Source organism: Crocodylus siamensis, chromosome 2 (assembly GCF_052110815.1).
Source record: "Crocodylus siamensis isolate JL-2025a chromosome 2, ASM5211081v1, whole genome shotgun sequence".
NCBI lineage: Eukaryota > Metazoa > Chordata > Crocodylia > Crocodylidae > Crocodylus > Crocodylus siamensis.
Genome location: NC_143396.1, coordinates 125,904,531 through 125,923,242, shown reverse-complemented (window position 1 = coordinate 125,923,242; position 18,712 = coordinate 125,904,531). Strand labels below are relative to the sequence as shown.

The window sequence follows — 18,712 nt, the reverse complement described above, 5'->3', positions numbered from 1 at the left end:
TGTTTGAGAAAATTATGCTGGCACACACATCCATGGGGGGGCCAGGAGGGGACTGCATGCTTAGGGGCAACCAACACGGGTTCATCAGTGGCAGGTCCTGTCAGACCAACCTGGTGGCCTTTTACGATCAGATCACCAGACCATTAGATGCAGGGGTAGCAGTAGACATAGTCTTCCTGGACTTCCAGAAGGCTTTTGACACTGTCTCTCACCCCGTTCTCATTAAGAAACTGGGGGGCTGTGGTGTAGACACCTACACAGTCAAATGGGTCGCCAACTGGCTGGAGGGCTGCACCCAGAGGGTGGTAGTGGATGGATCCTTCTCAACCTGGAAGGACGTGAGCAGTGGGGTTCCACAGGGCTCGGTCCTCGGGCCCGCACTGTTCAACATCTTCATCAGTGATTTGGACGAGGGGGTAAAAAGCACCCTGTTCAAATCTGCTGATGACACTAAGATGTGGGGGGACGTGGGCATACTGGAAGGATGCAACAGGCTACAATCAGACCTAGACAAGTTACAAGGGTGGGCGGACGAGAATAGGATGGGTTTCAACACAGACAAGTGCAAGGTGATGCACCTCGGGAGGAACAACCGGCACCATACCTACAGGTTAGGGAACTCCCCTCTTATCAGCACGGAGGCGGAAAGGGATCTGGGGGTCATCATTGACTCCAAGATGAACATGGGCCGGCAGTGTGGAGAGGCAGTTAGGAAGGCCAACCGCACCTTGTCATGCATCCACAGATGCATCTTGAGCAGGTCCAAAGAGGTGATCCTCCCCCTCTATGTGGCACTGGTCAGGCCACAGCTGGAGTACTGCATCCAGTTCTGGGCGCCACACTTCAAGAGGGATGTCGACAGCATGGAGAGGGTCCAGAGGAGGGCCACTCGTATGATCGGGACAACAGGGCAGGCCCTATGAGGAGAGGCTACGGGACCTGAACCTGTTCAGCCTGCAAAAGAGAAGGCTGAGGGGAGATCTTGTGGCCTGTTATAAACTAGTCGGGGGGGGGGGGGGGGGGAAATCAGCAGGCATTGGCGGAGTCACTCTTCCCCCGAGGACCGCCAGGAGTGACCAGGAATAACGGTCACAAGCTGGCAGAGGGTAGGTTTAGGTTAGATATCAGGAGGCGCTACTTCACGGTCAGGGTGGCTAGGGTCTGGAACCAACTTCCAAGAGAAGTAGTGCAGGCTTCTACCCTGGGGGTGTTTAAGAGGAGGTTAGATGAACATCTTGCTCGGGTAGTTTGACCCCAGTACTCTTTCCTGCCACGGCAGGGGGTCGGACTAGATGATCTGCTCAGGTCCCTTCCGACCCTAGAAACTATGAAACATGTAGCTGGTCAATACTATAGGCTGCTGTATTTTCTTGCATACCATATGCCCCCACATAAGATATGTATCTTGCTTTTGGAATGTACAATGTAAAAAAAAAAAAATGTCATGGCTGACTGACATAAAGCTTACTGGAAACAGTGTCCAGGAAATGTGGCATCTCAGGAAAGTCTGAGAGAGCAGGAACTTCCTAGTGTGGCAGGGTATCAATAAGGCTAGGCCCCAGACTCTTGAAAAGGCAGTAGCAAGTCTGGTATTTCTTTACTGTAAGTAGCTCTTAATATATGTTCCTGTAAAAAATAAAGTGCTTTTTGCATGTTACCAGCCTCATCAACATGCTACAGATTATATGCATGCAGCTCATTTGCTCTAAGCCAGCTTCAGGCACAAGCCACAGTTCTTAGGCAATAGTTACTGCAGCAGTGAGAGGGTTAATACAGGACTCTGCATCTTTTGCTAGCTGGGACCAAAAACAAGTGGCAGCCATCCCTAGGAGCCACTACAGTATCTGTGTATGTCTATGAATCTCTGTTCCTAATCTAGTAAAAAACACTAGAAAATTCACTAGATTCACCATACAGGTTCAAATTTTGTCCGCTCAGAACTGAAGTCACTTTTCAAACCTATTTTTCCTGATTTAAGACTTCATCTATTCTTTCTTGAAATGTGTTACAAGACCAACATTTTATAAAGACGGATGTTTATAGATTAAAACTTCATATTTCATTTCTCCCTACTGGTGCAATTGTTCACATTCATATCCTCATTACCATAAACACCCCCCAACCCCCACAACTGAGTTTTCATCGAGTCTATACCTGTAAAGTTCCATATATTTTAACATAAAGTAAATGAGTATACTGCAGGATTCCTACACAGTCCAATTCCTTTTCTGCTTCAGAAGGAATGAAACAATTGGAGTGAAGTGCCCTTCATCAAAGACAGCATTTTTATGAAGAAAGGGGGGAAAACCCAAAGGCAAGGCATATGAAACTAAAATATTTATTTTTCTTTTATATGACATGCCACAAACGTTTGCTTAACTTCTTGGCACTGGTAAGTTGAATGAGTCTAGCTGCTGGCACTGGTTAACATGTCTGCGGAAATATAGCTCTTGCCATGAAAAATGATTAAAGCTTATATTAAAAAAAGCCTAATATAAATCTGGTATAAATCCAGCGTCCTTTAGGAATTGCAGAGCAACACCAAAGAAATTCTGCTGATAAGTGGCTGGTACTTGGCTCAGATAGTAGATTTTTTTTAATGTTAGGAAAACAATGTTTTATCTGTCAATTTCATGCATAGCTGCCGTTTTCTTACTTTTGGGTCTCACCATTCTGGCGTAAGGCAAATCCATGGAAAGGCCTAATCTACCCAATTCCTACCAGCAAAATTATCATAGGAAAAAGCTATATGTTCTTTTTACATCTCTCTCTTACCTCTCTTCAGTTATATCAAACCCAAAAACTGATGTCAGATCTAATGATAAGCCAGCTTGAGAAATGTTAAAATTGACAGTACTACTGGTGGTGCTACCTCAGAATCAAGGCTCACGCTTCCCTCTGTATAATTTCTCACATCTTTCCCATGCTACCGGATTCTTTTAGTTCCATTTGTTGGGAGTGCCTTCCCTTTCTCACTTCACTTTTTTCGACAGCCATTTAGTTTCACACAGTGTTCTTGGATCATGAGTCCAAGGGAGCTTTTTGCATAGCAGATTTTCCAGGGATAGTATCTCCAGCCCAACTAGTGCTACCGATGCTACTTTGGCAAAGTCTTTCTGGAGTCCTTTGTTCACGCATTTCTACTGGAAGCAGAAAAGTACCTTAACTTGTCCCGAGCATGTATTGCCAATACTTTGCAAAGAAGATGTCTGTTTTGTGGCTGTCTGTTGTTGTAACCAAATCCTTGTGTTGTTAAAGGTTACCTTCAGACCCTTCTAAATCTGTGGAACGTTAGGTGGTCTTAGAACAGTTTCAGAGAAGTAGCAGATTAAAGTTTAACGATGTCTCTGACCTGCCACTCGCTAGAGGGCCTTGCAGGACCAAAAGCCAGGACTCTATCCCTTCCTTTACGGTAGGAAAGGAGGGAGAGGATGGCATGTCAGGATCGGGTAGCTGGAAGGCAAAGAAAGCAGCACCAAGGCTGTGGCTTTCCCCCCTGCCTCTCCGTATGGCAGCAGAAGCCAGAGCTGTGGGGAGAAATCTGAGTATTTTTAATGTGTATATAGTGAAGTGGGGGAGGGCAGGGAGGAGAACCAAGGAATGAGTAGGAAAAAAAAAGATCACACACTTGCATGTGTGTCATTGAATTGGGATTGGGTGGAAGGGGTTGTGCTGACTGGGACTGGGGAGTTGATGAGGGCCCTAAGTCTAGTTCAGCTGAGTTTAAATTGAAATTTTCCCATGACTGCTTGGCCCTGTTTCCCTACTCTCGCCCAGGGCCAGTGGGTTGGGGGTGGAGAGGGAAGAAGGGGGGCAGCTCTCTTTTGAGGCCCCCATGGTCTAGTCCCTGGCAGCGGAGCTGCCAGGGATTATAGTGACAGCATGGATTCTGGGAAAGTATGCCTTTCCATGCTCAGTCCTTAGCAGCCCTTCCCCTCCCATCGCTCCCTGGGAATGTGGGAGGCTGAGGAAGGAAGATGGCTTCCACCCCCAAAAATCTTCTTCTGGCAAGGGATACTTTCCCAGATATGGGTCAAAGGCCTATCCTTCTGAGGGGAGGCTGTATAACTGGCCTCTGGCCTAGGGGCCCAAATTGGGTCTGCTGGGGTCCTTGGAGCTGGCAGCATGGTACCATGTGGGCAGGGGTCAAACCCACTGGGGGTAGGTGGGGTGTTGACTTGGACTCATACAAGCTCCTGGACAGTAGATCTTGGGAAGGTGGAAAGTTTGTCAGAGCAGAGGGGCTGGGAGCCACGCATCCTGGGATGCTGGAAGACTACAAATTGGTCACTTTTTCTCTGTGGAGCAGACTGGCAATACCCTAGATCGAGCTGGGTAGAACAGCTCAAAGATAAAGTTGGACACTTTGGACAAAAGTTAAGACAACTGGGGCATTTACAGACCTTCTCTGGGGGGCGGGAGGAGGCAGCACTTTAATTAGAGTGGCTCCAAGAGCAGCTCTAATTAAAATGCCCAGAGTATCATATGCATCAGTGTCCCTGTTCTGAAAAACAGGGATGGGGACACTTTAAATAAAGCTTGTCAAATTAGCTTCGGTAAAAGAACCCCTGCTGCCATTTTTCAGCGTGGGGACACTGATGCATGTGAAGCTGGAGTTTGCTGGAGCGTGGTAAATACCACACTCCAGCAGGCTTGATTAACTGAGTCTGCTCCTACATGTTGCAATTATAATGCATCAGAGAAGCCTCTCTGCATGTGCACAGGCACCCTTAACATAAGTTCACACCCTTTAATGCATGGGTACTCCCTGTTTGAAGCATGTTTAGAACAGTGTAAAGGTAACCTTAGGCACTAACTATTTAATGACCAGGGCTACTGCCATTACAATCCCACAAAGTTTTATACTTGTGCTCTTCATTCCCTACCTCAATGAGAGCCTTATGCAATGTTGTCTTTCCTAGCTTGTTTAAATTTCATTTAGATTTAAAATCTTTGCCTAAAGATCTGGGCAGCACTGCAAGTTTTGATTGATTTCACAGTATAACACCAAAAACTATATTTGGCAGTTGAGTGCTAGAATTTCTACTTTTTAAATTCCACCTAGTACAGCGGAAGATTGTAGTCTGCAAGGGGTAAGTCAGCATTCTGGTCTTTTATTCTACATTTTGCTTTTTAATTATGTAAAAAAGGACGTTATAGAAATTGTATTTTTCATTTTAATTCCAGTATAAACCAAATGCATGTTTTTTGTTTTTTTTGGGGTTAGATGATGATGAAAACGTTAAAAAGTATTTGCTATAATAAGGTCTATTTTAAGATACACATTTTATGGCTTTAGTTTTAAAAGTTAGGAAGAACAGGTGGACAGAACTCTGAAAGCTGGACCTAACCAAATAGTAATGTGCTTTCTGCAACCATGCTACTGTAATGTCAGATCCATAAGAATTCTGATGCAAGATGTGATGTGGATAAAAGCTACGGCTAACCTTTGGCAAGACTCAAAAAGAGACCCAAGCTGCTGCTGAAGAAAAGGAATATAATTAATTAAAATATCCCTGTTTGTAATTTAAGGCATCACATTTGAAAAAAAAAAAAATCAGATTGGAGTAAGAGACATAGGGAGGGAACATCTGGAAATTATTTGGCAAAGCTGAATTGCTAGAGAATACAAACATATTCTTCTCACACAGGTTGCACTGGTAAAGAGAAAGCACAAGGATTCACTCACAAACTTCTACCCACTTAAAAGTTAAGCCACATCTTCAGACTTAACATACCAGATACAAAGAGGAGTCACAAATGCAGCTGGCATTTAACACATTTCACTTCAGTTCACGGTTTCCTGATTCTTTCAAGGAAACTGTATATTGCTTTCACTATTTGCCATTTGACAAAGCTTGTTCATAGTTCTAGAGCCTGCCCCTGGATAATACTTTGTTATGGAAACAGGGGGCCAAGGACAGTAGAAAGGATGGTAGATAGGATAAGGGGAGGTCCTGACAAGAAGAAATATTTCTATTGGCACATTCCTTACAGCAGTTTTTCGATCAGAATGGCTGTCAAATCAATAGTAATAATACAAAAAGGTCAAACTACTACAGAACCATAGCACAAATTATTAAGACTCAGTGAGCCAAGTAAGTGGAAAAGAGGCAGTGCTTTTTGCAGCAGCTACTCTTCGTCTGCTGCAACAGAGGAATCATCAAAAAACCAACACTCCTCAATCTTCGACCTTGCCCATGTGTAATGATGGACAAATAAAGATGTGACAAGTGACCAGAATTTGGAACATTCGTGCACTTACAGAATTCAGAGAAAACATTTTCTTTAAACCCAAGATCTGTTTTCAGGGTACTTTCTTATGGTGTGTATTAAATAAAGATATTTTTTAAAGAGGAAAAACCCATCTTGTGCAACCAGAAGCATATTCAGGAGTTTAACCTGGACATATCCTGGTCTGGACATCAGATCTGCAGGTCTAGAGAAAAATCCCTTATAGCTGAATAAAAGATGTGACAATCCTTTGTACAGACCAACAACTAGAGATACACTTGATATGTTTTCCCAGGAGTTATATATCTATTTCCTATAAAACAACTGTATATTTTCTGGAATCCGTTATCTGGCTCCTGTGTTTTGTCTTTTTTTTTTTTTTTTTTTTTTAATTTTTCTGAAGCTTTTATCTTAGCCAGGGCTAGACCATCAGTTTGGGTGCACTGGAGCTCCTAACCATATCAAGTAAATACTCAGGTATCTGACTGGGCATTTTTTTCTCCTATACTACAGGTTAAACCCAGCATCAGATGGGGGGGGAACACAGCAGCATTTCCCTCTGCTCAAACTGGCAAGGACCTCTATGGAAAATGAGAGGACATTTGTCTTCTTTTGAGGCATCAGTCACTTTGGAGATGAAAAACACTTGGTGGATCTTAACAAATACCCCGTAATTGCAGTGGCCATGATGATAGCGAGGTCCTCGTCTCTTCCACTCTCTCCCTCTGACACATTGTAGGTTTTTGGTGGCTGTGAACAGATGCTAGTTATATAGTTGTCTGTGTTCTCAGAAGCCTAAACACTCTGGGTGCCTATACATGTGCAGTGAGGCTGCTCCAACATGCTCTAATTACAGTGTATCAGAGCAGACTCGATTAATAGATTCTGCTGGAGTGCGTTAATTACTGTGCTCCAGCAGACTCCAGCATCATGTGCATCAGCGTCTACACGCTGAAAAACAGTGGCAGAGGTGCTTTAATTAAAACTCATTCTACTGCCTGCGGCTTCCGGCCTGAGCCACTGCAGGCATGTGGCTGCATTTCCTGAATCAAAAGTGAATGTCTGCTTACTTGTTAGTCAGTTTATTCTCTTCAGTTTAGATGCACCTACAAAGACTGAATTGATTCAGGCTCAGGCTTTTTGACTGTCTGTATTTGGCCACTGGGTCCAGTCCACTGAGGGCAAGGCTCAGCATCCTAGGAGTCCTGTGGGCTAGATCTGCTCCACAAAGGTCTGATCAAGTATGGCGGAACTGGTGGCAGGGAGCTGGGCCATGCCTCCTGTCCCCTTGACCTTGTTCTTCTTTATTGCAGAACCTGTTGTTCTGCTGTACCTGTGCTTACTTTTGCTGCAAAGCGGATGAGCATCAGCAGTGAGAGCTGGGTCACAAAGGGAGGTCTGTGTTTCATAGTTGTTAGGGGCTGGAAGGGACTTTATGTTGACAACAGGGTGCTAATTCCTGGCTTATGGCATTTTAAGTCAAAGCCAGCATCTTGAGCTGGGCAAGAGATTTATGTGCATACAATGGGCAGCATCCCTTCTAAGCTGCATTGTGTGCGTGGCCATGCAGTCTCACTCATGCTGCGTTGCCAGGCACACCTGAGCATGCTGCACAGCTTAGAGGGCATGTTGATAATAGGGCTTCAACCTGTCTGAGGCCTGTAGGAGCTTTCACTAGAAAAAACATTAAGTATATAATGAAGTATTGTACTGAAAGAAATCAAGAGACAGATTAAACTACAACAGGAGTGTGAATTTCTGAACAGAATTTATAGTATTAAGCCTTAATCTTACATCTCTCCCTCAAGGGTCTAGGAAAATATAACCGTAAACGCTTACCAGATCACTTTTAGGTGTATCCTGATACTCTGCTGAAAAGCAAGACATAGAACCTCTTGTGCCATTGCTCTCATTGGCTTGCTTTGGAGGCTGTGCGTATTGCCTATATGTAGCACTCTTAGGAGTCCAGCAGAAGAGATTGATTGACTCACGGACACAACGTTCAATGTCGATTTCTGATCAAGGATTAAAAAACAAGAAAAAAAATACAGATGTGAAAGTTAGTCCAGTGAGTTAGATCAACGATATTCCAGCTGACAAGCAAGTTAAAGTTTTTAGTAACTGTGGTATAATTTGCTTTTCCTTCAAAATGTACTAAAGAAGTTTTACAGAAAAAATAATATACAAAGTGCATGGGAGTTAATTTTATCTAATCATTAATGTCAAATAACAGCTCTTTAAAATGCAACAAATCAACACTATATGACTGTTAAAGACATGAAGGGAAAGTATTACAATCAATTAAACTACATGAATATTGTAGTAGAGGAAGGCAATTATTCATAGTAACAGGTACTTTAGGAAAATTTCTTGGCATATTGTAAGCTCAAACTTGCTTGACTGCTAGCTGGTACAATAGGACATAAGTCAAGTAGTTCATATATTATGTAAATGTGGTTTCATTTAGTCCAAAAAACAGTGCCTTCTGTCACACTTATACAGCTGCTAAAAGCAATTACTTCCCAGACAGAAAGAGTCCAGTGAAACAAAGTTACTGTGTTTGAACCATGTGGGTGTGTCCACACATGCAGGCATGTGTACTTGCAGAGATTCAAATAGGAGCGGCACAAATTTGTGCCAGGGATTTTTCCCTGAGTGCAAATGCCCAAACGTGCACTTTGGTGTGGGGCAAGTTGTGCCCTTGGGGCAAAATAACCCTGCCCACCCGCTCCCAGATCAGGTATAAATACCTGCCCTGGCAAACAGCTCAGGGCTACTTGTTCTCAGGAGCTTCTGGGGCCCAAATGTATCTGGGGACACTACCCTTGTGCCAGTTGGGCTGCTGAAGCAGCCTTAACAGAGTTCCCTGCACCCTCTACCCCCTGCAGCAGGTCTGACTATGACCTGCTGCCATCTGCAACAGCATGTGGCCCCAAGGCTGCATGCCTGCCAGACCTGGATAGGGACTGCACAGCCACAGCAGAGGCATCTGCACCTCTGAGCCTTCTGCCAGTGGGCTGTGGCTGCACAGTTGGCTTTTGCGTGGCACTACTGCCATGTGTACCACCCCCCTGCGATCTGAGCAGCTATCACCCAGATGATGTTATCAGAGTGGTGGCCTACTTTCCACTGTCATTGCATGCCCTGCTGGCCCTAAGCAGGTCCTGGGTGTCAGCCCTGAACAGGCTCCCCTGCCTGGGTTGTGCCATCTGCCTCACCAGCAGGAATTTTGGAGTTTCCTATTTAAAAACTGCAAAATCTGCAATAGAAAAATCCCAAATTCACTCTGTAAAATCCATGTTCTTCCACAATTAGAACAAAAGACCACTATAGACACACAGATGCTAAAAGCAATTACTTCCTAGATGGAAAGAGCCCAGTGAAACAAAGTTACTGAGTTTGAACTGTGTGGGTATGTCCATACATGCAGCATATGTTTTATTGCTATATTTAGAATGTTAAAGCAGTTTGGAAGCCTACCAGTGTCTCTATCATCATAATTAAATAAATTCTAAATATCCATATGATCTAATGTTTGCTTTTGGTTTTCTTATCACAGGATGGGTGTGGGAGGGATGTGGGGGGATTGTGCATGTGGGGGAAGCTGCTCAGGACGGATGGGTTCCCTGCCCCTCACAGGGGACAGCCCCTCCCCCAACACATGGACTGTCCCCATCCTGCAGGGCCCCAGCCCACCTGCAGGGCTACAGTCCCCCCTGCAGGGTCCACAGTTCTCCCTCCGCAGCAGCAGTGGCCATGGGGCACTCACAGCCCAGTGCTGTTGGAGCTCCACTGTGGTGCAGTGTGGCCCTGATTGCCTCAGAGCCAGCGCTGCTTGTGCCACCTGTCGTGGGTGCAGTCTAGTCCAGCGTGCCTTTCTGCAGCCCCAGGCTGCTCATACCGTCACCTGGGGGCAGCTGCTGCTCACAGGAACTGCATGTTGTGCCGGGCGAGGTCCTGCTCCATGGCACCAGCCCACGCCTACAGCACGTGGGGCCCGTGCACAAAGGACCCAGCCTAACATGACACGTGGTCCCCGCAAGCAGTGCCAGCCCCCCCAGGTGACAGCATGAGCAGTCCGGGGCTGCAGAAAGGTGCGTGGCACCATGCTGCACCATGGGGGACCGGCAACAGAGGGCCCTGAGCACCCCATGGCTGCTGTTACTGCTGTGGGGGAGGGGGCTTTGCGCCCTATGGGGGACACATGCCCCACAACCAGTCTCCCCCACCCACACACAACCTCACTAGTCCCCCCACACAAGCACAGCCCTGCTCTACACCCACAATCCCCCCTCCCATGCAGTCCCTGCTTATCCCCAACAGCACCCAGGTCCTGATCCTTGCTGAGCTTCAGCTTGCATCCTAAGGGTGCATGCCATGCATGCTGGGGCAGCAGAAACACAGAAACGCTCTGGTTTCTGGCCAGAGCATTTTTCTGGAGGACCAGTTTCCCGCTTTTTTCCTCTGGGGTATTTTTTGATACCTGGATATCCAGGTATCAAATTTTGAGCCCACACTGCAAATATACAGCACAGGAAACATTTTTTATTTGCAGCGTGCTTCTTGCAGACCCTCAGACTGGTTTAGGACACTGAAAGAGGCATGTGCACACTTGTCTGGATGTGCCTGTGTAGCCTGTTTCTTTTGACAAAGCTACACACTATCTGTTTGCTGGAAAACAGGAAATCTCAGTGTTAATTTGTGCTTGATGGCCCACAGAATGGATTTCTTTTAAAACCTTTGAATCCAGTCCAAACCTGGCTGTAATTCAGAAGAGAAACAAGCTGGCTGAAGTACCGTATGTGGTGTGAGGTTACTAAAAATCAGATGGATAGCAGGCATTTGGTAAAAGGTAATGATTTAAAATATGAAAAAGCTGAAAATCAGGTAAAAAACTATTATAGAAGAATAAAAAGAAAACAAATTGATGCTACCAGAAACACTTGAAGATATGGACAAAACATATTTTAAGGGCCTCTGAAAGTGCTGCAGTTCTGAAATAAAGCAATCAAATTTCCTTCTTTCTTTACCAAGCAATATCCATAGGGCTAACATGTTTTGCCTGATCTCCCATCTCCCAAAGGGCCAAATAACTGCAGAATTACTCTAATGTGCATCTTTTAACAGCCTGACAGTGAAAGATATCAGATGCATTAAAAATAGCACTGGATGTGTCAGTTGTTAATAACTCAGTTTCCAAATGAGATAATATGCAACACTCTACCAGGGAGTAATCTATATATTTCACATGAATTTGGTATGTAGCCCTCAGCAGACAGTGCCAGAAAAACTTTGATAATTAACCACATGTTGAGGAAGAGAAGGTGAGGCATGAAACAGAATATTCTTAGATGGGTAGGACCACTCACTCCAATCTATTCGCAACTTAAGACTTGTCAGTTCAAAATTCAGAAAGCCATCTGTATGCTAGAAAGATACATAACTTACAGAATAAATGTCAAAGAAGTCGATGCATTTAAGTGCTTTCCTACGCCACAGTCTTAGTGAGCAGATAGATGATTGAAAAACAGGAATCTTCAAGGGAGATATCAAATACGGAGTGTTGTAGCCATGATAAAGCTATTTAAAAATATTCTCCAGGAAAGTCTGAGGAAGTGGCAAAACTAACACAGACTTCTGATTTAAACTTTGCCAAATTATTTCAACTCCGTTATCACTACATCGTAGAATACAGGTTCCGAAACACTGCCACTGCACCTACATTTTCCTCAGATCTTAAAGGCACAGTTTATTTGTACATGGATGAGATTTTCAATTTAATGTTTTGGTGTATTTACAGCTTTTCTCCCACAGTCCTCCTCCATTGGGAGATGGTTTACTTGATCATGAATTAGCACTCCCTTCTGCTGGGCTTCTCAGCATACCTTGCACAACTGGTAAGGAAACTTCAGCTGGTGTGTGAAGAGAGATAAAAGTGGCTTGCCTTTGCAAGTTTAACAAGACATCAGAACATATCCAGCTTTATAGTCCAAGTAAAACACAATTGTGGGAGGACATGGTCTACAAAATATCTCAATGTTACTTCAAAAAACCCCAGGGAATTCAAAGAGGGAGAGGAATTACTAAGAATGGGATAAAAAGGTATGCCTGAGACGAAAGCAGTAATGAAATTAAGAAAGCAAATATTTAGGCAGAGTATCAGAAAAATCATCTTGTGAACAAATGTCTTCCCCCAGTCCATGACTCTCCATAGAGAAGCCACTTTCAAGACCATAAATATGTAGCAAGTGGATTACTGCAAGGATCCCTGTAACACTATAAACATTAATATTTTAGAAAGACTTGGAGGAGAAGAGAAGGAGTAAGGTGGAAAAATCTATTTTAGCTACTTGAGACTAGAGAAGACTGAAGAATGGACAGCATGATGCTAGATGACATTCAGTAGTCAGTCTGAGGTAATGTACACTTGAAGGAATTGGCTGAACTGTGCAAACATACATGTTACTGAGTTCTAGCTGTGACATCTTATGTAGGAGATATGAATGCTCTTGTATAACTAGTTTGATGAAAACCTCAGCTCGGTATCTAGCACTAGAGAAGACAGCTTAAATCACAAGGGTGCAAAAATGATTTAGAGATAAAACACTGAAGACATGTAATGGTGTTTTCTAAATCAATGCAACTCCCTCACATAAATAATTATATTCTGGCCTAGTCATTTTAAGAAAAAAAAAAAATACATAAAAATGATTCAGATATGGCCAATAAAAATAATTACAAACCTGGAAAAGTTTTTGCATGAAGAGAGATTAGACTAACAAATGTGAAAGGAAAGACATAATGACTATTCTAAAGGAATACCGTCTCACATAATAAAAAAACACCACCAAGGAGACATTCAAGAACATGGACAAGTGGTTAATGAGAGCAAGTAATTTTTAATGCAATGCTAACCAACACAGGGAACTCACTGTCACAAGATAATCTCAGAGTTCACGAGCTCAAAAAATCAAAAGCATTTGATACCAATATTACAAAACCCTGGTCATGTAAGATGAGAGGAATGTAATTCTATGATTGCCAACTATAGAGATTCTTTATATTATGAAGCATCTGGTGCCGGTCACTGGGAATGATAGGATATTTTGCTTGATATACCATTGCTCTGATACAGTATGGAAACCCATATCTCATACTGTATTATTTAGGTAAATACCAAAGAATAAGATGGGATTTAAACTTTTATCTATTCTAGAAGTAGGGAGACACATTAGTACTATAAATATTTTTTAAAATATTGTATTCCTTTATACCTATGTGGACAAGAAATTATTCTCTCCTCTTACTATTTAGCATTCTTACAGCATATCCACAGAAAACAAGTTTCAAGAGTAAGAGTAAATTTTCAGTGTGGACAACAACGGCAATAACATTTTTAAGAACACATGCAAACTAGTTGTATATTTTGGATTTTCCTTCTCCAATTGGTGTTGTAAAGCAATTTTTTCTGCCTATTCTGATAGACATCAGTGAACCTGATAAGCTTGTCCTGATGGACATGGCTGCTTACAGAGCTAAAAAACCCTTAAAATTATGGCATTTTACTTTAAACTCTGCATGCTCTTGTGCTGCGTGCAGTTTGTGCCCAGAAGAAACACTGCATTAGGTGGACCCAGCTCACCCAATGTCTGTATAGATCAGGTACTTTCATGGGGCTTTTTTGGCACTTTTATTTAATAGCTGATTGAATCAACTATCAGATAAAAGTCCAAAAAGCCCTGCTGAAGTGCCTGATCTGTACAGACGCTGCAGAGCCAGGTCAAATTAACACGCTGCTGCTTCCGGTAAAGTGCAGAGCTCTGTTTTTTCAAACATCTGCAAGCAACGAGCTGTAACATTGAATTGTAAGTGGTTATTAATATAAAAAACCTAAGAGCAATTTAAAAACAGTTGGTGAATGTACCTGGAGTTTTTTATGGGATGGGAACAGGAGTGCTGTTTTATTTATTTATTAAAATACTGTGATCTACAAATACTAGAATGAACAACAATGAAGTTGCATAAAAAAAACTGATGGGGAGAATTAGCATTTTTAACTATGACATGAGTCACATACTTGGTTGCTTTAGAAAATCATTGCTATTATCAATTTTTGTACAGTATAAATTTTAAAATGTTTCTAATACAACAACATAATGCTTTTGTGACAGTAATTCATAAAGAACTGATATGTAAAGGTTAGGTCTGAAGTATCAATTGAAACACTGTTTTTCTCTACTTTGCATTTATTTGCCTTTATAGATAAGCACCCCACCCCTACCCACTCACTTTCATATGCTTAAAATTTTCGAATGTCTTTACTTCTTCCTTCCTTTGATACAAAGCTCCCATTTTAATACTACTCATCATGGTATGGGGAAGACGATCTTTGAGAACCAGGAGACAGCTAAACCTCACTTCTCAGTAATATTCTGCTTTACCAAAAAACAAAACAAAACACACATTTTGAAAAGATAGTAGTCACTGTATGAGGAAGATAATTTACTTGTAGTCCAAAGATCTGAAACATAACAGCAACTATGTTCTGGATCATAAGACAAGCAGATACAGAACATTTCCTAAGGAAGCCAAATTGCTTGGATCTAACCATCATGTGGCATGTTAAAATTTAAAAGAACCAAGGCCTCCTGACAGAAGACCTGTTGTACATTTCAAGGATCTCATACACTTCAAGAAGAGAAGAGGCTTGCCCAAGAAGGGTGGAGAAAAAACATGCATGTTATTTGCAAATAGTGCCCCAAATGTTTTTATAGGCCTGTGCTTCTAGTACAAAATGCATGTCCTTCTGAAAGATTGCTGGAAAGCATTTAATGAAATAAAACAAAAAACCTGCTGGCACAACATGGAGCCCTTTAATCATGACAGGATCCAGCAAAATTAATGTTAACCCTACATATAAATATTAAAACCTGGCTTAAAAATTTCAAATATCCAACATAAAACACCTTAAAACAAGTCTGTTTTTCTGAAGATGCCAAGCAGCTACATTTCACCATATCTCATATCCTCTGTCCAAAACAGAGATGCCTCCTGCAATCAATCACTAAACAAGAGATGGTCTCCCCTACTTCTGTGTACTGAACAATCAAGCAGCAACTCCTACCTAAAACAATTCCATTGTACAGAATATTTATATAAATGGTCTACATTAAGACTTTGTTTCCTAAAAATCACTGGATTTTTCTTTATAAAAATAATTTGGTTGTTAAAAGAGTTCACCTTCTGCATACTGCTAACAATGTCAAGGGTCATTCTCACTCTGGCTTTTACTACAATAAATCAATATTAAGTCCACAAAAAGGTTTTCCTTGTTTTTCTGAACCTGGTTTCCCTGCTCACTGTATTTTGCTGTATGTCCTTTCCATAATGAATTATCATTTCTGTAACCACCTCTCTTCTATCAATGCAATCTCTCTCAAGTGGGAACAGATGCCGCAGTGTGACAAATGGCTGATATGGACACTGCTGGATTTTATGCCACATATCTTTAGTGCATATTATCACAGAAATAAGAAAACGTATTTACGGCACTCTCTGATAAGGAAAAAGGATGTATGGCTTTTCTGTTGGATCAGGATGTAAGAACCTTTCATAGATCAACTTAGCCTTCATATTTCTGGAGCGAGATTAAAAAAACAACATCCTTAAACTCTCTTTCCATTATGTCCTTCTCTAAAAGGGAAAGTTGCTAAAGGCTTTTGTGCAAGATTAAGCAAGCCTAGCTATTTACTTCCTGGAAGTTAAAAGATTTGTTTAGCAAATTCATTAAACTCAGGGGTTCTCAACCTTTTTAGATTTGAGGAACCCCCGGACAGACCTGAGGTACTATGGCAAAGTGGGGGGTCCCTGACTAGCCATAGGGCTAGTTTCCCCACCTGTCTCGCCTGCCATGCCTTGATGGAACACAATTGAGGTGTTAATTAGGCATGAGGCTGCCCATTATATACCCGGATACTGGGGGGGGGGAGGGGGGGGGAGAGGCTATCCACGACTCCATTCCATCTCTATACTGTGGCCCAAGCCTTGCAGATGGCATCTCAGGCAGTCAACTCAACTCCCCTTGGCCCATTAGCTGTGGCCTCTTCCATGAGACCTTTGGCTTCTGTATAAGCCCTGGCCCCATCTCAGGCCAGTTGGGACCTCGAGCTTCTTTGCTCAGTATGGGGGTCCCTTGCAGTGGGCCCCTGGCCCTTTTGACCCTTCTGGTCCTGGCCCCAGCATTGACTAGTTGAGTCCCTTGATTGGGTCTACACCTCCTGCCTGGATCCCCCATTCCTGGCTCAGGTGCTTCTTCAAGCATGCCTAGCCCCACAGTGTTACTCCCCCAGCAGGTTCCGGCACTTCCTGAAGCTTACCTGGCCTTTCCTGCTCTGATGGTATAAATAGCTCACCCGAAGGTGAGGGCTGGGGTTAAGGCGCCCCTACTCGCCTTTCACCGGGGTGGTAACTGGCCTGGCATTTCCTGCAGGCTCCTGCACCATTGAGAGCCCCACCAGACCACCCACATTCCCAGCAGGGTGCAGTTTTAGGTCATGCCCAGGACCAGAAGCCTCCAAACCATACCCTACAGCTCTTGTTCTTACCTCCAGGATGTTGCATTCAGCTTAGCAGCCAGGCAATGTTACTGCCTGGCCTGCCAGCAGCGAACTGCTCTGCTTATATAGGCAGCCAAGGATCTAAAAAGGCTGCCACAATCAACCACCTGCTGGCTGCCTGGCTCAGCCCTTAAAGTGACAGGCACCAACCTGCCACAGATACCCCATGGAAAAATGCCAGCACTTAATTTTCATACTTTCCTCCCCCCCCCCCCCCCCGCCCCTCCCCGGTTGCAAAGAATTCAGAAGGACCACAGCTATGGATTTCCATTTAAAATCTCTGGGTTTATTTTGTGAATCGTGTTTGTAAACCAATAGTGTTAACATTGTGTGGCACCCTGCAACACCACTGAAAAGATCTGAAGGCACCCAGGGTGCCATGGCACCCTGACTGAGAATCAGTCTCAAGTAAACATTGGCAACTAGGCTGCAATATTTTTTAACACGAAGCCAATCATTAATCCCTGTAGCTTGATAAAGGTCAAGAAGTTGCAGCAATGTTGCTTTAACTGAAAACTGTGTATCAATAAGATATATATTCACAAACTGCATTCTTAAAAGCCTTGTCAAAAATCACTGAGAGCCGTAATGCTACACTGACTGTATGGAAAATAGGAGATACAGCAGTATACACAGACCATGCTAAATCTTCAACTGTCTTCACTTCAGATACATACCAAAATACAAAGTGACAGTTTAAGGGACCATGCCTCAGACAACAATATGGGGAACTTTTTCCCCCCCAGCAAAAGCCTGAACACAAATCTGCAAAGGCCATTCATAGAAAAAGCAAGACAAACAAATGGTTACTGAAGCCAAGCCTTTTAAATGGAATGTATTTAATAAAAAAAATTATACAGAATAGGTCTTTGTGCATCATTCTAATCCACTCCAGAGGGGTTTCCTTTGGGAAGAGGACCAGACGTCAAGAGAAAATTGTCGAGGGAAAAAGATAAACTGCATCTGCATTTTGGAAAACAGCCAAAGTTAAGGGCTTTCTCTTTATCACAAATATTCCATTACTGTCCTGCCACTACCCTATACCCAGCTATTGTTTAAGTGGGGAAGTAGGCCACTGCAAGGATGGGAGCTGAACAGGTAAAATCGTTTGACTTTGTAACCTCTTCTGTAAGAGAAAAGAGCCAAAAGATCTTTTCATATGCCATACGAAAAGCACTAAAGGTTACGGATAAAGGGGACTCCAAAACTCACATTTGTCTGAAATTTCTTTACCTATTAATGCTATAATGCTTAAGAGGATTTCAGGGAAAAATATATTTTTCTAAGTCCACTTGAGCACAAGAACATATTGTGTACCTATTTGTTTTGCTTGGTGGATGGATTGCATTTTATTAGTTTTTAAAGACCTCTCCACCTGGCTAGTAGGTAAATGAGATATTTCCTCCCCTCAGATTTCTAGCTGCACACAGAATGCTTAGTTCTGAATTACTGTGGGGGGGAAGGAGGAAGGACTAATAATTCCTTGAAGAAAATACTACTGGCTTTTCTCCTAAGGTAGCAACACAGGAGTACACTGTACTGGTATAGGACATTAGCTGGTCACAGAATCAAGTCAACCACAAAACTGAATTCCCAAATAGATTCTAAAATGACCCTCAAATGAAGTCTACTTCAGATGTACTCATGTGGACAAAGAATTTTACATCTGGGTGGAAAGTGACAGCAAGATGAGCTGAAAGTATGGTGGTCTTTCTCCAACCTTGCTATTTGGAGTAGTTTCATAGATTTCCCTTTGGATTAAATTAGGGGGCATGAGGGAGGGGAAGGTGATAAAGATAAAATAGTCTCATTTAAAACTTTCACTGTCACTTGTAGTTCTGCTGGCTGCAAACATGAATTTG

At 42.9% G+C, this 18,712-nt stretch overlaps 1 protein-coding gene across 8 annotated transcripts in view; it reads right to left on the bottom strand.

Moving 5' to 3' along the window:
* TBCK (TBC1 domain containing kinase) overlaps positions 1-18,712 on the bottom strand; it is a 181,428-nt gene that overhangs the window by 53,158 nt on the left and 109,558 nt on the right. For all 8 annotated transcript variants that reach the window (XR_016440822.1, XM_090036751.1, XM_090036745.1 and 5 more), the window contains one exon: positions 8,074-8,249. Coding sequence is in view for 7 of the 8 variants with exons in the window: in XM_090036751.1 (XP_089892877.1) it covers positions 8,074-8,249 (176 nt within the window). In the remaining variant the exon portion in view is untranslated. The remainder of the gene's footprint in view (positions 1-8,073; positions 8,250-18,712) is intronic.